Genomic DNA, 19,297 nt, shown 5'->3' with positions numbered 1-19,297 from the left:
AGGGGTGGCCGTGTCGGGCGCGCAGGATGCTCCGGTCGCTCTGGAGTTTCCTCAAGCGGCACAAGAAGAAATGCCTCGTCCTCGGCACCTTCCTCGGCGGTGAGTGCCCGCGGCGCGGCCGAAGGGGCTCCGTGGCTGCGGGGGGAGCCGCGGCCCTCCATTCTCGGGGACCCTCCGCTCCCCGAGTGCCGCCCGGCCGGCCCGGGCCCCAGCTCGCGGGGTAGCGGTGGAGGAGGGGTTGTGAGAGCGGCTGTCGGAGCCGTTCTTCCCTCAGAGATCCGTCTGAGCCACGGGGGCACGGTCTGGTAGGCTCCTCTTTAGAGTTATTACGAGATTAGTTCGAGTGGGATTAGATTTAAAGGAACACCTCGGACTTGTCTCTCTGGCGATAAAACGCCACGCTATGTTTTCTCGGCGGAGGTGAGGTGTTTTTCAAACGACACGGCCAAGTCTTTGCACGCTCAGTCGTCAGATCTCCATGTATTTTATGCAAATGGCACAGAATTAAAGATCGCAGAGTTGCTAAGGAGCCTTTGATTTGTTTGTGCCCACAGGAACTTGTTTGAGCAGTTCAGTGTTCTGAAGGCTGTAAGGTTTCTGCAGTGCATTTGGTGTCTCTCTCTTTGTTGCTTTTGATTCAGGTGAGGCCTTCTGGGGGGGTGCAGTGGATATACTTGTGGCCTCTACACCCTTCCAGCACGGATTCCTTCTGTATTTTTCCAAAAGGTTCTGGTGGGTGCATGATATTCGGTTAGCTGGTGTTCACGGTCAAACCACTTTGCCCCTTCCCTGCAGGCTTTCTGCCTTCACAAACACAAAAGAAGGTTATGTTTACCTGTTTGAGCCTCCACGCTAGCAGCCCACCATGCTAAATTAACGAGGCTTACTTTAAGGTGCCAAACTGTAATCTGCCAGCTGTTCCCCCTCACCTCCCACTGTCCTTGTGAGAGTGGCAGGCAGACAAATGGGAATAGAGAAAGCATGGGTTCTCCAGCCTCAGCTGGAAGTGTGGATTGATGTCTGACTGGGAAAGCAGGTACGGTAGAGCTGATGGCTCTCAGTAGTCCTGCCACCCTGAAATCCTGAGTTCATTATCTGTAAATGGCCCTTTGCCAGCCTGGAAACCATCCTGGCATCACCAAACTTGCAGCTTTTTCCTGACGGTTGGTACTGTTCACGTAGCACCTCTTTCACTGAAATGCTGTTGACTGGATGAAGTATATTTAAAAAAAAAGCAACTAACTAACTAAAAATCAGGGACAAAATCAAAGTCATTTAAAGTGCTGCCAGACCTAAGGAAAAAAAAAAAGAGAAAAAAACCAAAGTTGTTGTGCTTCTGAAAAATCAGCTTATCTGCTGATGTAATGTCAGAGACTGTAATTTCTGGTGTATTTTTCTTAAAAGCTATAGTTGCACTTGCTGGGAAGGCAGAAGTTACAAGGGAAAACAGAGCATCACAAAAGCCTAAGGATTTTAAGTCTTTGGCTCATGGGCAGAGTGCTGTGAGTATTTAATTATTCATTAGAGAGTACAGAAGAGTCCCTGCATTATTACTGGTGCAGTGTTTTATCAGTGAGTTACTGAAGAACCATGAGTTGGTACTCGTGCCTCTGCTGAATTTTTCCCTTTTATTGAGAGCACCTGAAGTTAGGAAAGACCACCACATAGGAACCCATTCTTCAAGGGTCTGTTCTTCTAGCAATATAAAGTAAATTGACTTCACAGAATCACCAAGGTTGGAAAAGACCTTCAAGATCCTCCAACCATCCACCTATCACCAATAGTACTCGCTAAACCATGTCCTTCAACACAAAGTCCAAATGTTCCTTGAACACCTCCAGGGTCGGTGACTCCACCACCTCCCTGGGCAGCCCATTGCAGTGACTGATACTCTTTCAGAAAAGTAGTATTTCCTAACGTCCAGCCTGAATCTCCCCTGGCACAGCTTGAAGCCATTCCCTCTAGTCCTAGATTTAAATCTCTTGAAGTAAGCAAAGTCTAGGGTTCAGAGTTCAAACCCATGAGAAGTGTTATTTAAAGCAGAGAGAAAGAGCTCGCGTGTCTCAGCTGTGAGGACATATTGCATCCATTTGTTCTTACTGGACAAGTAGATTTAAACTGGCTTTTATCTCAATGCTCAGCATTCAGTGCAGATTGCGTTGGATATTACAAAATGCTTCACTGTTGTCATTATCTCAGTGTTGTAGAAGAGCAAGTGCAGGATGTGTTTGAAATGTGCAGTTCTGATTTCAACAGTGAATTAATTGTTACTCAATTTCATCTGTTGCAACCTTCAGCTTGCCGGAAGAGCATTTTGGTTCAGAAGTCTGTCTTCTTACCTGGGATGGTTGTGTTGGTTTGTGAGAGAGAGCAAAGGCATTCAATGAGTTCTGATAGAAGTTTGTGGTGCCAACAGAGGCTTTGAGCTTTCCTATTTTGAAGGTACTTTTTAAGCGTAACAGAATGATTGTGTGTCAGCTGATGTGTGGTTTACTTGTATGTAAGAGCAAATCATGACACATGCAGCTATTGATGTTCTGGAAGAGTGCAGACTTGTGTATATCAGCACCATTTCTACATAATGAAATTCTTGAAGGTATTTTTTTTAATTATTTTTTGAGGGAAGTATGACAGCGGGGTAAAGATCACATAGACTTGTAAGGAGATTTCCTGAAACTTGATGCCTCCTAGTTACTAGTTGCACCTGTGAAGAAAGAATCATAGAACGGCCTGGGTTGAAAAAGACCACAAATGATCATCGAGTTTCAACCCCCTGCTATGTGCAGGGTTGCCAACCACTAAACCAGGCTGCCCAGAGCCACATCCAGCCTGGAGGGGAAAAAGGAAAAAGCTTAGGGAGAAAGTCATTACTTAGGTGTGATGGGAGAAATCTCCAACTGGTTTGAAATCACTGTCATGAATGTGTAAGAGCCTGTGGATTTTGTAAGCTATTTCCATTACTTCTATCTAGGTGGGAAGAAACTATACAGCAGTGATAAACTGGAGCATGTTTCTCTCAATTCTCTGATAAATTGCTTCCACAGGAGACAGATATTATAGACCCAAACGTCGCATGTGTTGTAGGTCAGCCAATGTATGTGTTTCACTTTGTAGACCGGTTACAGAGCAATAGGAAATGTAGTTCAAGGTCCTTGCTGATGTTCCTATACCTGAGTGCACCGGTGTCAGTGGCTGTAATCCTTCCTTGCACCACTAATCTGCTTCTCTGAACCTGTGGGCTTCAGAAATGCTGAACCACATTATTGAAGGTGGAGATAGTTTCCATAGAAATTATCCTTTGAGCAGTCTCATTATTGCTGAATTTTCTTCATTCCTGCTTTTGTATGGGACATATGGGAAAGGTAATGTATGAAAATCTGTCTGTACAACTGTTAGCTAATTAGATATGAGCAAATGCTGCCACTGCCACTTACTGCTGACCTCCTGTCTCCTACTGAGAAGTAAAATGGAGATATTTTAGCCGTTGTAAAAAGTTGACGTTTCCTTTGCTTGTTCTTAACAACAGAAGTCTTCAAAACATCGATTTCATTTCTTACAATTACCTTAGCTGATGTTGGCTTTATGGCAGTTGTTAGGATGTGACTTGCTCTGGTCCTGCTCCCAGCTCTTCTCTGTATCGATACAGATACAGCATTTCCAAAGCAAAATGTGAGCACACACGCAACTCCCAGGCAGGCAGCTCCTTGAAGTACCCCTCAATCAGGAAATGTGCATGCAGCAGTAACTCGTGTAAGTGTTCATCTTCATAAAGCTGCAAGAGCAGGACTGGAATTCCCTGAGCACAGCATCAAGTCTTGCAAACAACTTGAGGCATTTAGGAGAGCAGTTGGTATCCATGCATTGCTCACATGCAAAAACATTTTTTTGTTCATTGTTTCTGTTTAAGCTCTGTGGATGATGCAGTTTTCACCTCAGCTAACTTTTTATGCATCGCATTCTTAAAGGCGAAGCTGGAGTGCACAGTATCAGTTAGTGATGGGTCAAAGTTACACCTTTGTTTGGAGGAGGAGGGAGGAAATTGAACTCCTAATGTGTTGCCTCACTCAATTGCATTGAAAGCTGGATGGCTGCTAGTGCAACTTTGGACCCTCGTGAGATAGGTGGCAGTTTACTGCAGAGTGCCCAACTGTTAGGCAATTAGTGCCCTCCATCTTACTTACACAGGTGTTGCTCCTGCGTATTACTAAGGGGCCTGCACATGGTTCTTGTTGTTTCCTTCTTACTGTCTCGTGACTGCCATGCCACGTGCAAGTGCGGGAAGAGCCTTTTTTTAAACCTGGGTGATATTTCTGTCACAAAACCTGGAGTTAAATGGCTTATTTGGGGAGGAGGGGGAATGAACCAAAGCTTGTCTTTTGGACATATGGTTCTGTCTGAATGCAACGTATGTGGCGGAATTAAATACAGTTGGAAGAATCTTGTGTTCAAAAACTATTTGTTTAGAATAAACAAATCAATTGCTGCTGTTGCAGTAGGCTGTGAAAATCAGCATCCTGAAGTTTGTGTTCTAAATACATATTCTTGACAGGAATTGATTGTGTTTAGAAGCAAAATTATTGTTATTTATGAAGTCTCGTTTTGGTGAAGAGTTTACAGTGGTGAAACTGTACTTTACATTGAGGAAGCTGTAGCATTGAAGTTTGCATCTGATGGGGTGATTCGTGACAAGTGCTGGCTGAGTCTGCCAGAAGGTTGAAGCAGGAGAGCTCGACTTTCACTTGTTTCCCAAAAGACTCATAAGATTAAAAAAAATGGAAGTGATCAAGATTGTTCCAAACTGGTCAGGTTTGCAATTGCAGATTGGGAAACGTGCTGCCAATATGAATTGAATAACGTTTTTTTGTTTTGATTTGTTTTGTTTTGTTTTTTTGGTGACCATAAATATTAGGGCACAAAGTTGACAAACCTTTTGAAATAGCGATGGTAGTTTTGTAGAATATACTGAGATGTTTTAATGACCAAAAAATGGAACTGAATTCAAAATTGGAGTAGTGCTGTTGTTTGCTCATTACTATTAAAATACTTGAGACCCACATATCTTCTCTCAAATCATTTCATACCTTTACGGCTTTAAGCCAATGAAAGGAGCTGAAAGGGGCTTTGCTCACATTTTAAAAGCAGTTTGTAATCTGAAAATCTTTCTGTAGGAGTCTATTTACTGGGGAAATATGGGCAGAAGAAAATCAGAGAAATCCAGGAACGAGAGGCAGCTGAATACATCGCCCAAGCACGGAGGCAGTATCATTTTGAGAGTAATCAGAGGACATGCAATATGACAGGTAAGATAAGGAAATAGTTTATGTTCCTGAGAAGTGGAATTATTTGGGGATTTATAACAGTAAGAAAGGAAGGTGAATTCGAAGTCTTAACTAAGTAGTAGTGTATAAATTATAGTCATCTTATGACTTCTGACTAAATTGGAGGAACAGAGGATTGAAGAGATTTCAAGGGGTGATTGTAATCCTTGGTTTGTGTGTACTCATCTATTATGTAATGTGTGATTTATCAGTTCAAGACTCTTTTTTGTATTGCCCTCAACTCATGGATGTGTGAAGCAGCACCCAGAATTTACTGCAGGATTAATTCCCTTATTCATTGTAGCACATGGCTAGTAAACCACACAGAGATCTCAGAGGGTAATTGTGATTTGCAAATATATTCCCTACACTTAATTCCCTACACTTGAACAACTGAAAGGTACCAAAAATGGTAGTGATTTTATTCTAGCATTTATCTCTGCATTTGGGAGGACATGAGTCGGAACACAAACCTTTCAAAACTATTTCTGCAACACAAATTGGGCAGTGTTTTCTTTTCCTCTTGAAATTTGTAGCGGTTTATGAAGTGACTGCAAATGGTTTCTGTGCACTTTGTTTACTCTGGAGCAATTTGTGTTTCCTTATTATCTTTTTCCATTTGGTATTGACTGCTGGTATTGACTACTGCAAGGACTAAGCCTTTATTTGCCATTAATTATACAAAGTATGTTCTGTACGGCAGCATGCATTTTTGCCAAGAGTTTTTTTTATTTTGTGGCGTTGACCATGTTCTGCGAGTGCTTTTGTTTACCACTTCTTGTTCCCATCATATAGTGGTAGACTAGAACTTGGATGTTTTGGAAATCAGGCATTTTCTTCCACCAGCTTTCCTTTGATTTAAAATGTACCTTTCCTTTGTTCTCTTACTGTGGGGGGTGGAGGAAACAAAAACAAGCAGAAAAACACTCAGATTTGTTCTTCCTATTTGGAGAAATACAACAGTGTGGATGAAAATGCACTGATTACTCTTCTGGGGAGTTGAAGGTGCGTATACACAGATACTGCAGGATGTGAGCATATCTCTGCAGGCAGAGTCAGGAATAGCCATGTAGCCATGTAAGGGCAGCATTCTACCCTAGCTGGAAGGAGGTGTGCAGGACAATTGCAGGAGTTCCTAGGTTGCTTGTCCTCCCAGCTTTGTATGTAGAGTAAATAGGACCAATACAGTATAGCAGCTGTCGAGTAAGTGTGGGGTATGGATTAATGGTGCTTTTTGTATGTTGAAAAATTTTGGTTTACATTTTTGTTTTTTTTCTTTCAATTACAGTGCTGTCAATGCTCCCTACATTGAGGGATGCCTTAATGCATCAGTTAAATTCTGAGAGTCTTACATCTCTTCTTAAAAATAGGTAAGATTACTTCATTGTGTTGAAGATAACTTGTTTTGATATCTTTTTTTTTTTTCCTCAAATGATGTATTTATAATGTAGAGAGTGTGCAGGATTTCTGTTCTGCGTCCTGTTGAATAACTAGTCTTAAGGCATTTTGAAATCACTATATAAATATTTTGTCATGTTAGATGTAGTTTGATAGGTAGGTATAGCATTCTCCAAACTTTACAGGAGATAGTTATCACTTTCAGATGTTTCAGTGAGAGCCATGATTTTTGTTAAAATGCTCTATTTAAGGGAAGATTAGATACTATAAGTACTTTGTCTTAAATTGACTATCTTAACTATGTTTTTAGTTGGAAAAATGTTTATGTAATCTTACAGAGATCAGACATGATTGGTAGTAGAAGGTATCTGAAATGATGTTACAAATTGAAGTGAGTTATCAGAAGTTAAAGAGGCATGTCATGCTTTAAGACAAATGTCTCCATGTCAGAAAACACCTTTGTTTTCATTAGAACTGTAAGAACAAGTGGCATATTAAATAAAGTGTGTAGTAGCATGCTTTAAAAGCTGCTTGGCATTGAGGAAGGAGTAAAAGTGTTACTGTAGGCCGTTGACATAGGATTTCTGACTCCCCCAAGGCTACCTTTCCTGTTTAGCTCCTGCTAACTTATTTATATAGCTGTAACTTCAACTGTCCAGCATTTAATAAATTGGCAATCCCATCATTGACTTTTTTTCCAGTCAAATACTCTCCCAAGAACCTGACAGAATGTGATACTTAGAATGGGAATTATGCTTAAATAATGGCTTTGTAATATGTGATGTGAGAACCTGGGTACTGTAGTTGAGTGATAGTCAACCCAAATGAGAAGTAACTGGAAAAAGTTAGTTTGTATGGAATATTTAATGTACTTCCCATAGTTCTACTTAGTGAAAATTAACCTGAATGAATAAGGGATGTTGTGGATGACCAGATCTGTCTTCTGGACTATAGTCTCTTATTCCATGTCCAAAACAAGTAGTGGCCTTGTTTGTTCTCTATAGCATGCTTTCTTTGATCAGAATGTAGCCAGTGTCACCAATTTGTTGAAGTATTTGGAGCAGTTTATGGATACAGAAGCAGACTTCTGGATTCCAATAATCCCAGCAGAAATGGTGATGGGACTTCTGCATAACTTCTGTCATGCATTTCTGAGAACAAACAAACTTGTGTGTGTGTATGTTTAAAATATTGGTTACATGCAGCTGAGACCATGAATATCCTTGGATACTCTAATTTGGAATGTATTTTACAATAGAGTTTGTGCTTCCTTTTTTGACTTACGCAGAGGAAGTTCTAAATAGATGCTTGAACTTTTTGAAGGGTAGAGAAGGGGCTGGGAGGGACAGATCATGAAATGAGGCTGCAGAGCAGGCTTTAAAGAGAACCTTTCAAGAAGCTTTGCATTCAGGTGCTGTACGCAAAGGTATAGATTTGTTTTCTTTCCACTTTGATTTTGGAAGATTAATCACATGGCTCTGGACCCTTCCAGTGTCACTCTTGTTGCCTGTGCAAGAGTAGATCCAGAGACATTCATTTTTAGCATCTGTAAATAAACAGTCTTTTTCTTTCATCATCTATGAGAAGTCCTTTAACTTAAAATCCTTTCAGTTCCTTAAATTTAAAACCTTTTTACATTATTTTAGTAATTTGGGGAGGATAGGAACAGATTGGGAGTATAAGCAGTATAAGAGACTGACTTCTTCAGCCTTCCAGGTAAACTTTTAGAAAGTGAGAACCACACAAGGCTACCAGTGCTCTTGTTCTGTCCTACCTTTCTCAAATCAGTGAGATTGAATGAGGTGGGGAAAGTAGTTGCTGCTGTAGTCTTGCAGATGTTGCATATCTCCCATGTACTCATTACAAACTTTATTCCAAAACTGTGTTTATGTTTGTATTACTGTCTGCATCGCTACTGCTTTTCTAAGTAAAGAAATGCGAAATAAAAATTGAATAGTAGGTGAAGACTGAAAAATCTATTTCCATTAAGCCACTGTTAGGCTTAATGCATGCAGTCTTAAGCTGTTAACTGATTGTTGCCTTATGTTGTGAGAAAAGACTTTGTAAAAAAAAAAAAAAAAGTATTTTTTTTACTGTAAAATACAAATGCATTTGGCTCATGTTGGTGTGCTGTCCTGTCTTCTGTTGGCATAGAAAGTATATTCCTTATAAGTAAGGCTTTTCGTATTGAGGCTTGTCATGTGTTTCACCTACAGAAATATTACTGTCTCTTTTTGAAGTCTTTGGCTTTTGAATGAGTTAAAGCTGTTGATTTTGCTTGTAAAAAGTGAAGTGCTATGGATTCTTCTCTCCTTTTTTTTTTTCTTTTTTAAATATTCTTCTTTCTGGAGTTGTAGATTTTATAGTTTATAATTGTGTGCATTACTTAATGGCAGTGAGCTGAAAAATTATCTGTGATTGATAAAATGGGCAAACTAATGCTAAAGTACACGTGTTTCAGAAAGATAAAAGCATCGCTTAATGGTTAACTGAGCCTGTGAAAAGTCTATATATTTTATTAACTAGATTACTGTAAAATCTAAGAACAGGTTGGCCTGCACTGTGTGTGCTAAATATGTAAGTGTTACTTCTGATCCCAAGAAATTACCAAATGTTTCTCTAAGTTACTTCTGCAAATTGATTCCTCCACAATGAGATACTGTAGACGTTACTTACTGATACTGATCCACTTGAGAGAAGGGCTGAATAAAACTCTTGGGTGGTTAGCTTGCTCTTACGTCTGCTATTGCATTGCTAAAATCATGTCTCTTTACTAGTCCTAAATATGCCATAGGTCTTAGTTAGATGCATTTATGCATGCAGGCAGGGAAAACAGGCAAGTTGAATCTGAGCCAGCAGCGTGCCCTGGCAGGCCAAGGGGCGGCCATAGCCTGGTGCAGCAGGCCCAGTACTGCTGCTGAGTGATGGTGAGGGGTGTCCTGCACTGCTCTGCACAGTATGGCTTCACCTCCAGCACTTGGTGCAGGTTTGGGTGCCGCAGTATGAGGACATCAAGCTATTAGAGCATCCACGGGAGGGCTACAAAGATGGTAGAGGGTCTGGAGGGCCAGGTGTATGAGGAGCGGCTGAGCTCCCTTGGTTGGCTCAGCCCAGAGCAGAGGAACTGAGCGGAGCCCTCGTGGCAGCTGCAGTTCCTCACAGGGAGCGGAGGGGCAGTGCTGAGCCCTGCTCTCTGTGACAGCCACAGGACCCGAGGGAACGGCATGGAGCTGTCAGGGGAGGGACAGGCTGGGTGTCAGGAAAAGCTTCTTCACCGAAGGGTGGTGGGCATGCAAAAGGCTGCCCAGGGCAGTGGGCAAGGCCCCAAGTTTGGATGATCCTGTGTAGAGCCAGGGGTTGGACTCAATAATCCTTGTGGGTCCGTTATAGGTAAAAACCCTTGAGTTTACGGCATTTATGTGGGTAGACTACTTTTCCACATATGGTCACAATCGCTTTGTTTTTAGATAACCTAGTCAGTATTTTAAAACCAAGTCAAACAGTGGTAAATCTCCTAAGCAAGGAGGATAGAAATTCTGATCCTTTGCTTATTATGCACAGGTGGGTACAGAAAGCCCTACTGAACTGAGGTCTATGTTAAATATATGCACAGTCAAGGTCCTAGGAAGAACTACTTTGTGTACAATCCATGTTTTTTTTCTGACTGCTTAGTATAGGAACTCAAAATTGATGGTATAAATGTAATTGACATCAATAAATACTGTATTTAAACATTTAAATTTGGGTATCTTTTCTGTGACTTCATGCGTTGCTTATATACTGTTTTCTTGAATGAAGTAAATCACTGTAGAGGTAAATCTGATGTAAGTAATTATAATAGTTAAATGAATTTGCCTTGGAACACTGACGTTTTATTTAATGTCCAAGGAAAATATACAGTGCTTGATAGTTCAATTTATTTTTTTCAATTTATAATAATAATTATAATTAATTATATAATAATAATAATATATTAATTATAATACATTTTTTCAATTTATTTTTTCCCCACAGGCCAGCAAACAAGTTAGAAATATGGGAGGATTTAAAGATAATAAGTAAGTATAAATGAATGATTCCATCTACCTAATATTTAGTATAAATTTTACAATGATACCGTTCAAAGTGCACGCTTCAGACTAGAATAAGTTGTTTCAGCAGGTACAAAGATAGTGTGACGTGATATTGAGCAAGTTTCTCATACGCTCTCTCACCAAATTTCCTTATTAAGGACTTTTTCATATTACCCATGGAAGGCAGATGCTCAAAAACCAATGTGAAGGATTTTATTGGCCCTCGTATGTTATCCTGCTCAACAAAACTTTGTGAGGACTTTCTGTACAATCACAGAAAAATCAGTCTAGTTTTTCACAAAGTTCAATTCTGAACATAGCAGAAAACATCTCTCAGTAATGTACTCCAGCCCTTGCACAGCCAACAGTTTTCTCTTTTCAAGCCTGTTTGAGGTCACCATCACAGCAGAAGTTATGTGAACCCTTTGGTTCATCATTTTATATATTGGTTGGTGCAAGCAGTGGAAGGGAAGTCAGATAACTACATAGTGAAAAATCACTAGACTTTTAAATATTATTATTATTATTATTTAATACTTCTGATCTGTTACTTCCATTTATTATGCCTGCCATCACTGCTTCCCTGATTTTGGCTACTTCTGCTGTAGGTAACTTTTTTTTCTCCCATAACTGCTGTTAGACATTCTGTGTCTTAGTTGTGTGAGGGTTAACACACTTCGTGTGTTTCCTGGCCTAAGATAGAAAGAGAATCTGACAGCACTGCTACAGGGTACACCTTCTGGAGCAATTTCTATAATTATATGAGACTTTTGGGCACTGGAACAGGCTCCCCAGAGAAGTGGTCACAACAACAATCCTGAGTTTAAGAAGCATTTGGACAATAGTCTCAGATCTGCAGTTTGATTTATAGGTGATCCTCTCTGGGGCTGGGAGTATGACTCTGATCTCTGTGCATCCCTTCCTACTCAGAATATTCTCTGATGCTGTGATTAAAATGGGGCAGTGCTTCAGCAGATGCTCCTGCACATATTAGACTCATGGTAATTTGGGGCATGTTTTATAAAAGTATGTGTTGAGACAACCAATGAGAGAAATCACTGTGTGTTTAAAAATCGTCAGTACTTTTGGGTCTTGGGAACACCCTCCTTTATTGACTCGCCCTTATTTCCTTGACTTTGAAATTGCTGTGTTGTCTCTCCTCAAGGTTTCACAAGAAGCATTGTTGCTGTCTATAGTACCTGTATGCTGGTAGTTCTTTTGCGAGTCCAATTAAATATTATTGGCGGTTACATCTACCTAGATAATGCTGCAGTCTGCAAGAATGGCACAGTAAGTTTCTTGTTTTAAAGGTTGGAATTTCATATTCTTGGGAGTGAAAGAATAAGACAGTGAGAGATAGGCATAGCTCAGCAATGTTTGAATGAACAAGTGTCGTAAGATGGGGAGACATGAAGGGATTACTGATAGTAAGGTTTGTTGATATTTTATTGTAGTCTCTAAATTCAGATTATTTGGGGATAATATTGCTTAACAAAATACTAGCAATATTGAATAATACCTTTTGTCTGCGTTTGTATTGCTTTAAGACAGCCACTTCAATCTGAGCATCAGAGTTAGTCATTTCTTTGCTTTCTGTAGTCTTTTGTGTAACATTGTGCAAATTATCCAAGATGTGTATGCAAATACATCTGTAAATGCTCAGTTCTTCCTAGCTTGTACATTAATCTCCTCAGTTAAATTCTCTTAGCGTTAAAGGAAATGAAATAAAGACTGGTTAGTTGTTTGGGGTTTTTTTTGTTTTTTTTTTTTTTAACTCTAGAAGGCCACCTAACGAAGTATCTGTTGATGAGGTGGAAGCTTGGTTTTTGTTTATACAATGTATCTACTGCTCAATAATAGTAGATTCTAGAGTAACTAAATGTCTAGAATAAGATCTGCAAATTGCTGAACAGCTCACCTAATAATAATGAATGCAAACTTTTAGTAGTTGGTATATGCTCCTCTCAGATCACTCTTGCTGGGAGTCCAGGGGCAGCACGTCAAGGCAGGTCTGAAGGGTCTAGAAAGCTTTCATTAGGGAAGCCAGAGATAATGGAGGTCACGTTTGCATTTTGTAAAGTCTGAAAAGGCTTTTTTGGGCAAAGAGGCTCTGGAGTAGAAATGTTTCCTTTCTATTACTTTTCCAGTAGAGGAGTGGGTTGACAGAATCAGCTTTGAGGCACTTAGCTGGAACAAACAGACATTCTCTTCAACTCCCCAAAGCTTTGTTTTTTATCAAGGGATTTCTCTGGTTTCTGCTAGGGTTGAGCATAAATATCCTATTTCAGCAGGTTTAATTTTTAGGGTGGGGACCGTTATCTCCCAGTTCAACTATGACAACTTGTAAATGTAGGTGTCCTGCTGTTCCTCATAGCCTGCTTAAGTATAATGAAAATATTGGTAGGAACATGTGATTGGAAGGAACCACAGCAAGCTGTGAAATACTGAAGGGAAGATACAATTAATTTTGAGATCCTCTCTCAGTTTTTCTTTAAAGAAACTTTTGATTTTCATATTGTGCATTTTCCAGTACTCTGATACAGAGGAAACTTCTCAGCAGATAACTACTAAGTTACTAGTTATTTTCCAGACCTGCACTGAGAGTGGGGGACTCTGCCTGCTGTAGGGTATTATAAAGATGAAGGAAAATGTTTGCTACCTGTTCGAAATGATTTTTGTGTTGTTTTCTATTTTGTTTCACAGAACTTTTTCTTTTCCCCCCACAGACACCATTAGCTCCCCCTGAGGTTCAACAGCAATATTTATCAAGTATCCAGCACCTGTTAGGAGATGGTATGATATTTTTTATAAACCACTTACTCCTTTGTGTAAAAAAAGATGCTCCTTTTCTTTAGACTTGAGCAAATAATTAGAATAACTTTGACACTTTTTTTTGTTCTAGGACTGACTGAGTTAATAACTGTTGTTAAACAAGCTGTGCATAAAGTTTTTGGAAGGTAAGAGGTCCATATTTCCTTGTAGTTAGCTTTTTGTCTTTATCGTGGTGACTGCTCCCACAGCAATGAGTTTTATTAGAATTTAAAAAGTGAAAAAAAAGGCAGACTGACTTTTTCCAAGACCAAGCTTTTGGCAGGTTGGGAACGCAATAGTGCAGACCAGTATCGATTGGGATCCTACAGTGAGCATATTATCAGTAAATAAACACTACATCATTACAATGTTGACTGCAAAATTAATAGTCTTTCCATCTTTTCAGTATTTCCCTTAAGCATGCCCTCTCTCTTCTGGAGCTGGAACAGAAACTAAAAGAAATCAGGAAAGAAGTGGAACATAAAGATTCAGATCAGGTCGCACCTTATTCTCCCTTATGTCATTATCTGATGCCAGATGAAGAAAACCCCCTCGCTACCCAGGTACTTGTTTTATTTGTTTCATCTAACTTCTTTATTTTGGAGAGGGAGGAGTGCATAACTACTCTAATTACATTGTGGTAACTGAATCTTTGATAAAAGGCAGTACCTCTTTCTTTATAAATGTCAAGTATCCTTATCTCTTTGGTCTAGGATGAGGAAAGTTGTACCTTCTTCACACTTGATTGAAAATGTCAACTTTGAACTTGGAAACACAGCCATGTTAGTGCTTTTAGCCCATGATTTATGCCATAGCATAGTGCTGCTTAACATAGTCCGAAGCTGAAATGTATTACCTTTTACTTGTGCACCAGCAAAGAGCCTGAACAATTGGCATCATCTCTGAAAGAGATGCTGTGCTGGAAAAAGTGATGGTGTGCCCAAGTCTTTTTGTTGATTTGAGAAGGAAAATGAACAGGAATCAGGAGCCAGGCGTATCTTATCTAAGTGGCAACATTAATGTAATTTCCCAAATTTTCCAACAGTATTTGACTCCAGCCATATCACAGGTTGGTGAAAACTGGTTCTCAACTTGATATTATACTGGTATGAAGAAGAAACTGAGGTTTCATTGTGTGACCCCATGCAATTATCTCTTAAAGTTAATATGCTAACATGCAGCATTTATTTCAGCTGCTTGATTAGCATGGTATTTTCTGCCAGTATTTTTAATATATATATATATTTTTAAGTAAAATAAGAAATCACACACAAAATCAGTGACCAGTTGCAAGCAACGCACATAGATTTATAAAGGATCTGTGATAAATTGTTTGTATTAAATAGATGTCTTAACAGTCATCTTTACTTAATGCCATGACATAAAATTATTTCCACCCTTACTTTTATGATTCGTATGGATTTCTCACTAATTGGCATCTGTCTTGTTTTTTTCTAGGCTTGTGGACTCACAGAAAGAGACACTGCAACAATTAAATTACTTAATGAAACTAGAGATATGCTGGAAAGGTATACAGAAAATATTCAAATCGAACTCCTTACAGCTACAGTTTATGTGAGACAATTAGTTTTATAAAGAAAGTGGTGAACTTTCATTTGCTAGATGTGACCTTTCAGCCACTGTGCTGCCTTAAATTTTTATATTCCATAATTAAAGGCTGGGATTTTCAAAATTTGAGTGCTTTGAAACTTGTAAGAAATAATCTTGCCTTAATAATACAAGGATGCTTTATCACAGCTAACTGGTACCTCTTCCTCACATTTTCTGTTATGTAGGGAAAGAGAAGTACATCCCTTCTGACACAAATTGAGAGTAATTATTTTGCATTTACTTGCTTTGATAAAATGAACACTAGTTTTGGCTTATCAGAATTTGTTTTTAATGCATGGTTTTATGAGTGGTTATATGCATCCTTCTCCAAGAGCTACTGCAGTGAGGCTTCTAAAATGAGCACTGAATAGGAATGAAGAGAGTCAAATGCCAAACTGTTTTTAGAATGTAACTGCTAGAGATCTGGGGCATTTTAAGGATGAGTCCCTCAGTGCTACTGCCTAGTAAGAAATAGGTAAGGAAGGAATGCTTTCCATTTTATCTTTTAGTATCTCTAGGGTAGTGTTGAGGTTGTTGACTGTTTTGCTGTGGAGATACTTGGAGAGATTTGGGAACCTCACATACTCTTGAGATTTGCAGGGGTTTTGGTTTTGGAAAAATGAATCCTAAGAATCAAAACAGCACTTATTTACTTCTTCAGTCCAGACTTCAGTACGGTTTTGAGCACGTGTTTAAACAGAGGATTCAGTCAACTGCTGGACAATATGGCGGAGTTCTTCAGACCTACTGAACAGGACTTCTCTCAGAATGGCTCTGTAAATAGGTAAATGTTTTCTTTCGTTGTGGTTCTTACTATGACGTACTATCATGTGAATTCTAAAACAGGCAGGGATTTTCTTGCCTACTTGAAGTTCTCATGCTAGAAATAACTTTGTTTCTTGCTTTTCAAGAATAAATATGGTCTCTTCGCTTTGGTCAGAGAGCAAGGAGTATTGCTTGTTTCTCCCGAGCCAAGAACGCGCTGGAATTTTCCTGAAGTGTCTTTCTTACCATCACTTGCACATCTAAAAGCAGAAATCAGAAGACCGATACTTTCCAATTTTTGCCAGTGCTGTACAAACAGACTGCTTTTGAGTTTGGGAGATGTCCTTTCACCATTCCCCTAGGAGGCTGGGAGAAAGATAGCTCTATATGTCCAAGTCTCTGACTGTTAATTACAATAGTTCTCAGGGAAGGTAGACATAACTGTGGTTCTCCAAGTAAGTGTAACCTACAGAGCTTTAGGTTCTTGTCTGGTATGTTGGAAAAAATGCAAACATTCAGGATCTTCTCCTTTCTAAAAGACTGTTAGAAAGACAGGTTTTATTCTGAGGTTATCTTGGTTTTAGAACATGTCAGTGTGTTAGAAATCTGAAAGCTACGTTCAAATCCTAGAAATATAATTCCTAAAATACTAAAATGAATACTTTGAATAATAACTTCGTATGTTTGTTTTAATAACTCATGGCTCTTAAATAGTAATGTTTGTATTGAAATGTAGCTATTTACATTGCTTAAAATATCCTAAAGGCTTTAGCTTGGCTGTCTCTCCTCAGCTTGGTTAAGTAAGGGTCTGAGATTATAGAAGGACACGTCTAGCAACTACCTTAATATATACACAGGCAAATACTGTAGCTAAAACATTCATTTTGCATGAGAAACAGTTGTGAAACTGCAATAGGATGACCAATTGATAAAATTTTCTTTGGTAGTTCTATATTAAATGAAAATAGGGACAAACCTTCATCTTGTACGTTCCAGTTTGTGGTCTATCCAAAACTAACTACTTCCAACTCTTATTTTTGAAGTAGAAATTATATAGATTAGTAATAATCACAGTTGTCTTACAAATATCCAAGCAAATCTACGTCAATAATTTTTGTTCTCTTCTAGTCTCTCCAGCATCAGTCTTCCTTTAGCCAAGATAATTCCAATAATAAATGGACAGATCCATTCAGTATGCAGTGAAACACCCAGTCACTTTGTTCAGGTAAGAATCTAGCTTCATTTAAAATATCTCTAGTGAAGTTTTGAGATGTTATTTCTTTTTAGTAAAGTACCTTATTTTGTTTAATTTCAATGGCTTAAACAAGTAGGAATAAGTAACATAAATTTTTTTAATTTAGAAAATTAATTTTTGTAGAGCCGTACTTTCCAAAAAAAAGCTTTTTCTCCTATAATCTCTTCCCTTAATGAAACAATGCAGAAGCAGAAAAAAAAAACAACCAAGTCTCAGCTTGGTTGTATTTGGAGTTCTGTTCAGGAATTTCATGCAATTGAAAGGTCTGAGCTAGATCTCAGGAGGAGTGCCAGGTGCTTTTCTCATGATCGGCACAATTACGTACTGCAGTAAAACCAGAAGCGTGGTGGGTATAGTTTTGATTAAGCAAATGTATTCCTTAAATTTCTTCTAGGACTTACTGATGATGGAACAAATGAAAGATTTTGCTGCTAATGTTTATGAAGCTTTTAGTACCCCTCAGCAACTAGAGAAATGAACTGCACATTACTAGGAATAGATCATGTATTTATAACACATCTTTGTGACTACTGCTGAGATTGGGGTTCATTTTATAATGGCGTAGGAGTGGCTGAGCAGCAGGAAGAACATACTGAAAAAACGGGGAGTGAGCCCATAGTCGTTCTCTCTAATACAATTCTATTTCAAATGCCAATCAAAATATTCTTGTTGAAAGAATCACTGTATGTAAAGAATTTTCTATTAAAAAGTTGTTAAACTCTTGCATAATTTGATTATTTTTATTGCATTTGAAAGGCATCTTGTGGCAGTACTTCTAGAAGTTACTAAAACAAACAAACTTGGTGGCCTGGGGGGGTGTATGGTTTGGGAAAAACATTAATTGAAGAATAACAGAACCGAGTAAGGGTTCACATTTTTCTTTTGTTGTAAAAGACTTCTCCCCTTGACTTTACAAACATTGCTCCTCATTCTTCAGAAAGCCTTTGCCAACTGCTGCCCATGCCTCTTGAACAAGTTGGGGGTGCTCTCTTTGTTACTTACAGAATGTAGATTTTTAGACGTTCTTGTTTATGCTGTTCAAACAGCTACATTGTACACATTAACTTGTAAATATTTTATCTTAATTTGTATTAATTTTGAGGCTAATTGTCTGTATTGTAATAAAATATTTTAATGTAAACTTTGTGCGTGTGTAATAACATTACTTAGCAGAAAAAGCAATACCTCATTTGGCCTGTCACTTAAAAGCCTCATGGAGTTGAAAAAAGACAGTGAATTTAACTTACTCAGTAATAGTTTTGCATTTATTAAGATTACTCAAGCCTTTGGTTTCTACACTGAAAATATTCCTGGTTTTTGTTGTCTTTCATCTCCTGCTCCATGCAAATTTCACATGCAGGCCTACCATTCTTAGTCCTGATATGTGATGAGTTTGGGAATTTTTCAACTGGACACAATCCAACTCATGCTTAAAATGTTGTCTTCTTGCCAAAGCTGAGGAGCCCTAGCAACAAATCCTTAAAAAAAAAAAAAAAATTGCTAAAATATAGTTTTTGTTGTTGTTAATAGTCCATAGTTCACAGAAGGCACTCTGGTAACTGTAAAAATAATGGATGTAAACAAGAGCCAGCCTTAACTTTATGACATGATACAAAACATAGAAAAAAAAAAAAAAGTAAATTCTCAGAACTCGTGGACAGAATTACTCAAAATAGTTCTGTTAGTGATTCTCATTATCTTATCATTAGAGATTAAAATGTACATATGCATTGTCTCCATGCATTCATGATTAATTGCTAGTCATTACGAGTGTTCTTGCAGCGGCAGTATCCATCTCAGCTGAAGCTGCCAGATGTAGCACACAACTGGAAAGTTCATTCTTTTAAGGCTTATATATATGCATTATTTTTTTTTCTTTTACAATATTTCCATAAAACTCTCAGTTTTCTTGCACTGAAAGTATACAACTTTTATGCACAGTTGTCTGACCTGTTGACCATGAGCTTGTTCTTTCTCAGGGCTTTAAAAAAAAAATAAATAAAATCTACTGCCCCTTTTCACATAACTGCCAAGAAACAGACTAAAAAAAGCGAAGAGGTCAAGAT

General features: G+C 38.7%; 1 protein-coding gene across 1 annotated transcript; it reads left to right on the top strand.

Annotated features, from left to right (window-relative positions):
• Window positions 1-26: 26 nt before the first annotated feature.
• On the top strand, window positions 27-17,709 carry PEX3 (peroxisomal biogenesis factor 3; the record flags this gene model as incomplete). The annotated part of the gene is made up of 12 exons (XM_079550821.1): window positions 27-99; window positions 5,169-5,300; window positions 6,607-6,688; window positions 10,731-10,774; window positions 11,955-12,079; window positions 13,516-13,582; window positions 13,692-13,746; window positions 14,007-14,163; window positions 15,059-15,129; window positions 15,873-15,995; window positions 17,105-17,201; window positions 17,626-17,709. 12 exons carry the CDS (start codon window positions 27-29, stop codon window positions 17,707-17,709), a joined length of 1,110 nt encoding a protein of 369 aa, XP_079406947.1.
• Between the last annotated feature and the right edge of the window lie 1,588 nt (window positions 17,710-19,297).

Source organism: Tetrao urogallus, assembly GCF_951394365.1.
Source record: "Tetrao urogallus genome assembly, chromosome: 2".
In the NCBI taxonomy this organism is placed as follows: domain Eukaryota; kingdom Metazoa; phylum Chordata; class Aves; order Galliformes; family Phasianidae; genus Tetrao; species Tetrao urogallus.
This window is presented reverse-complemented; position numbering and strand designations above follow the sequence as displayed.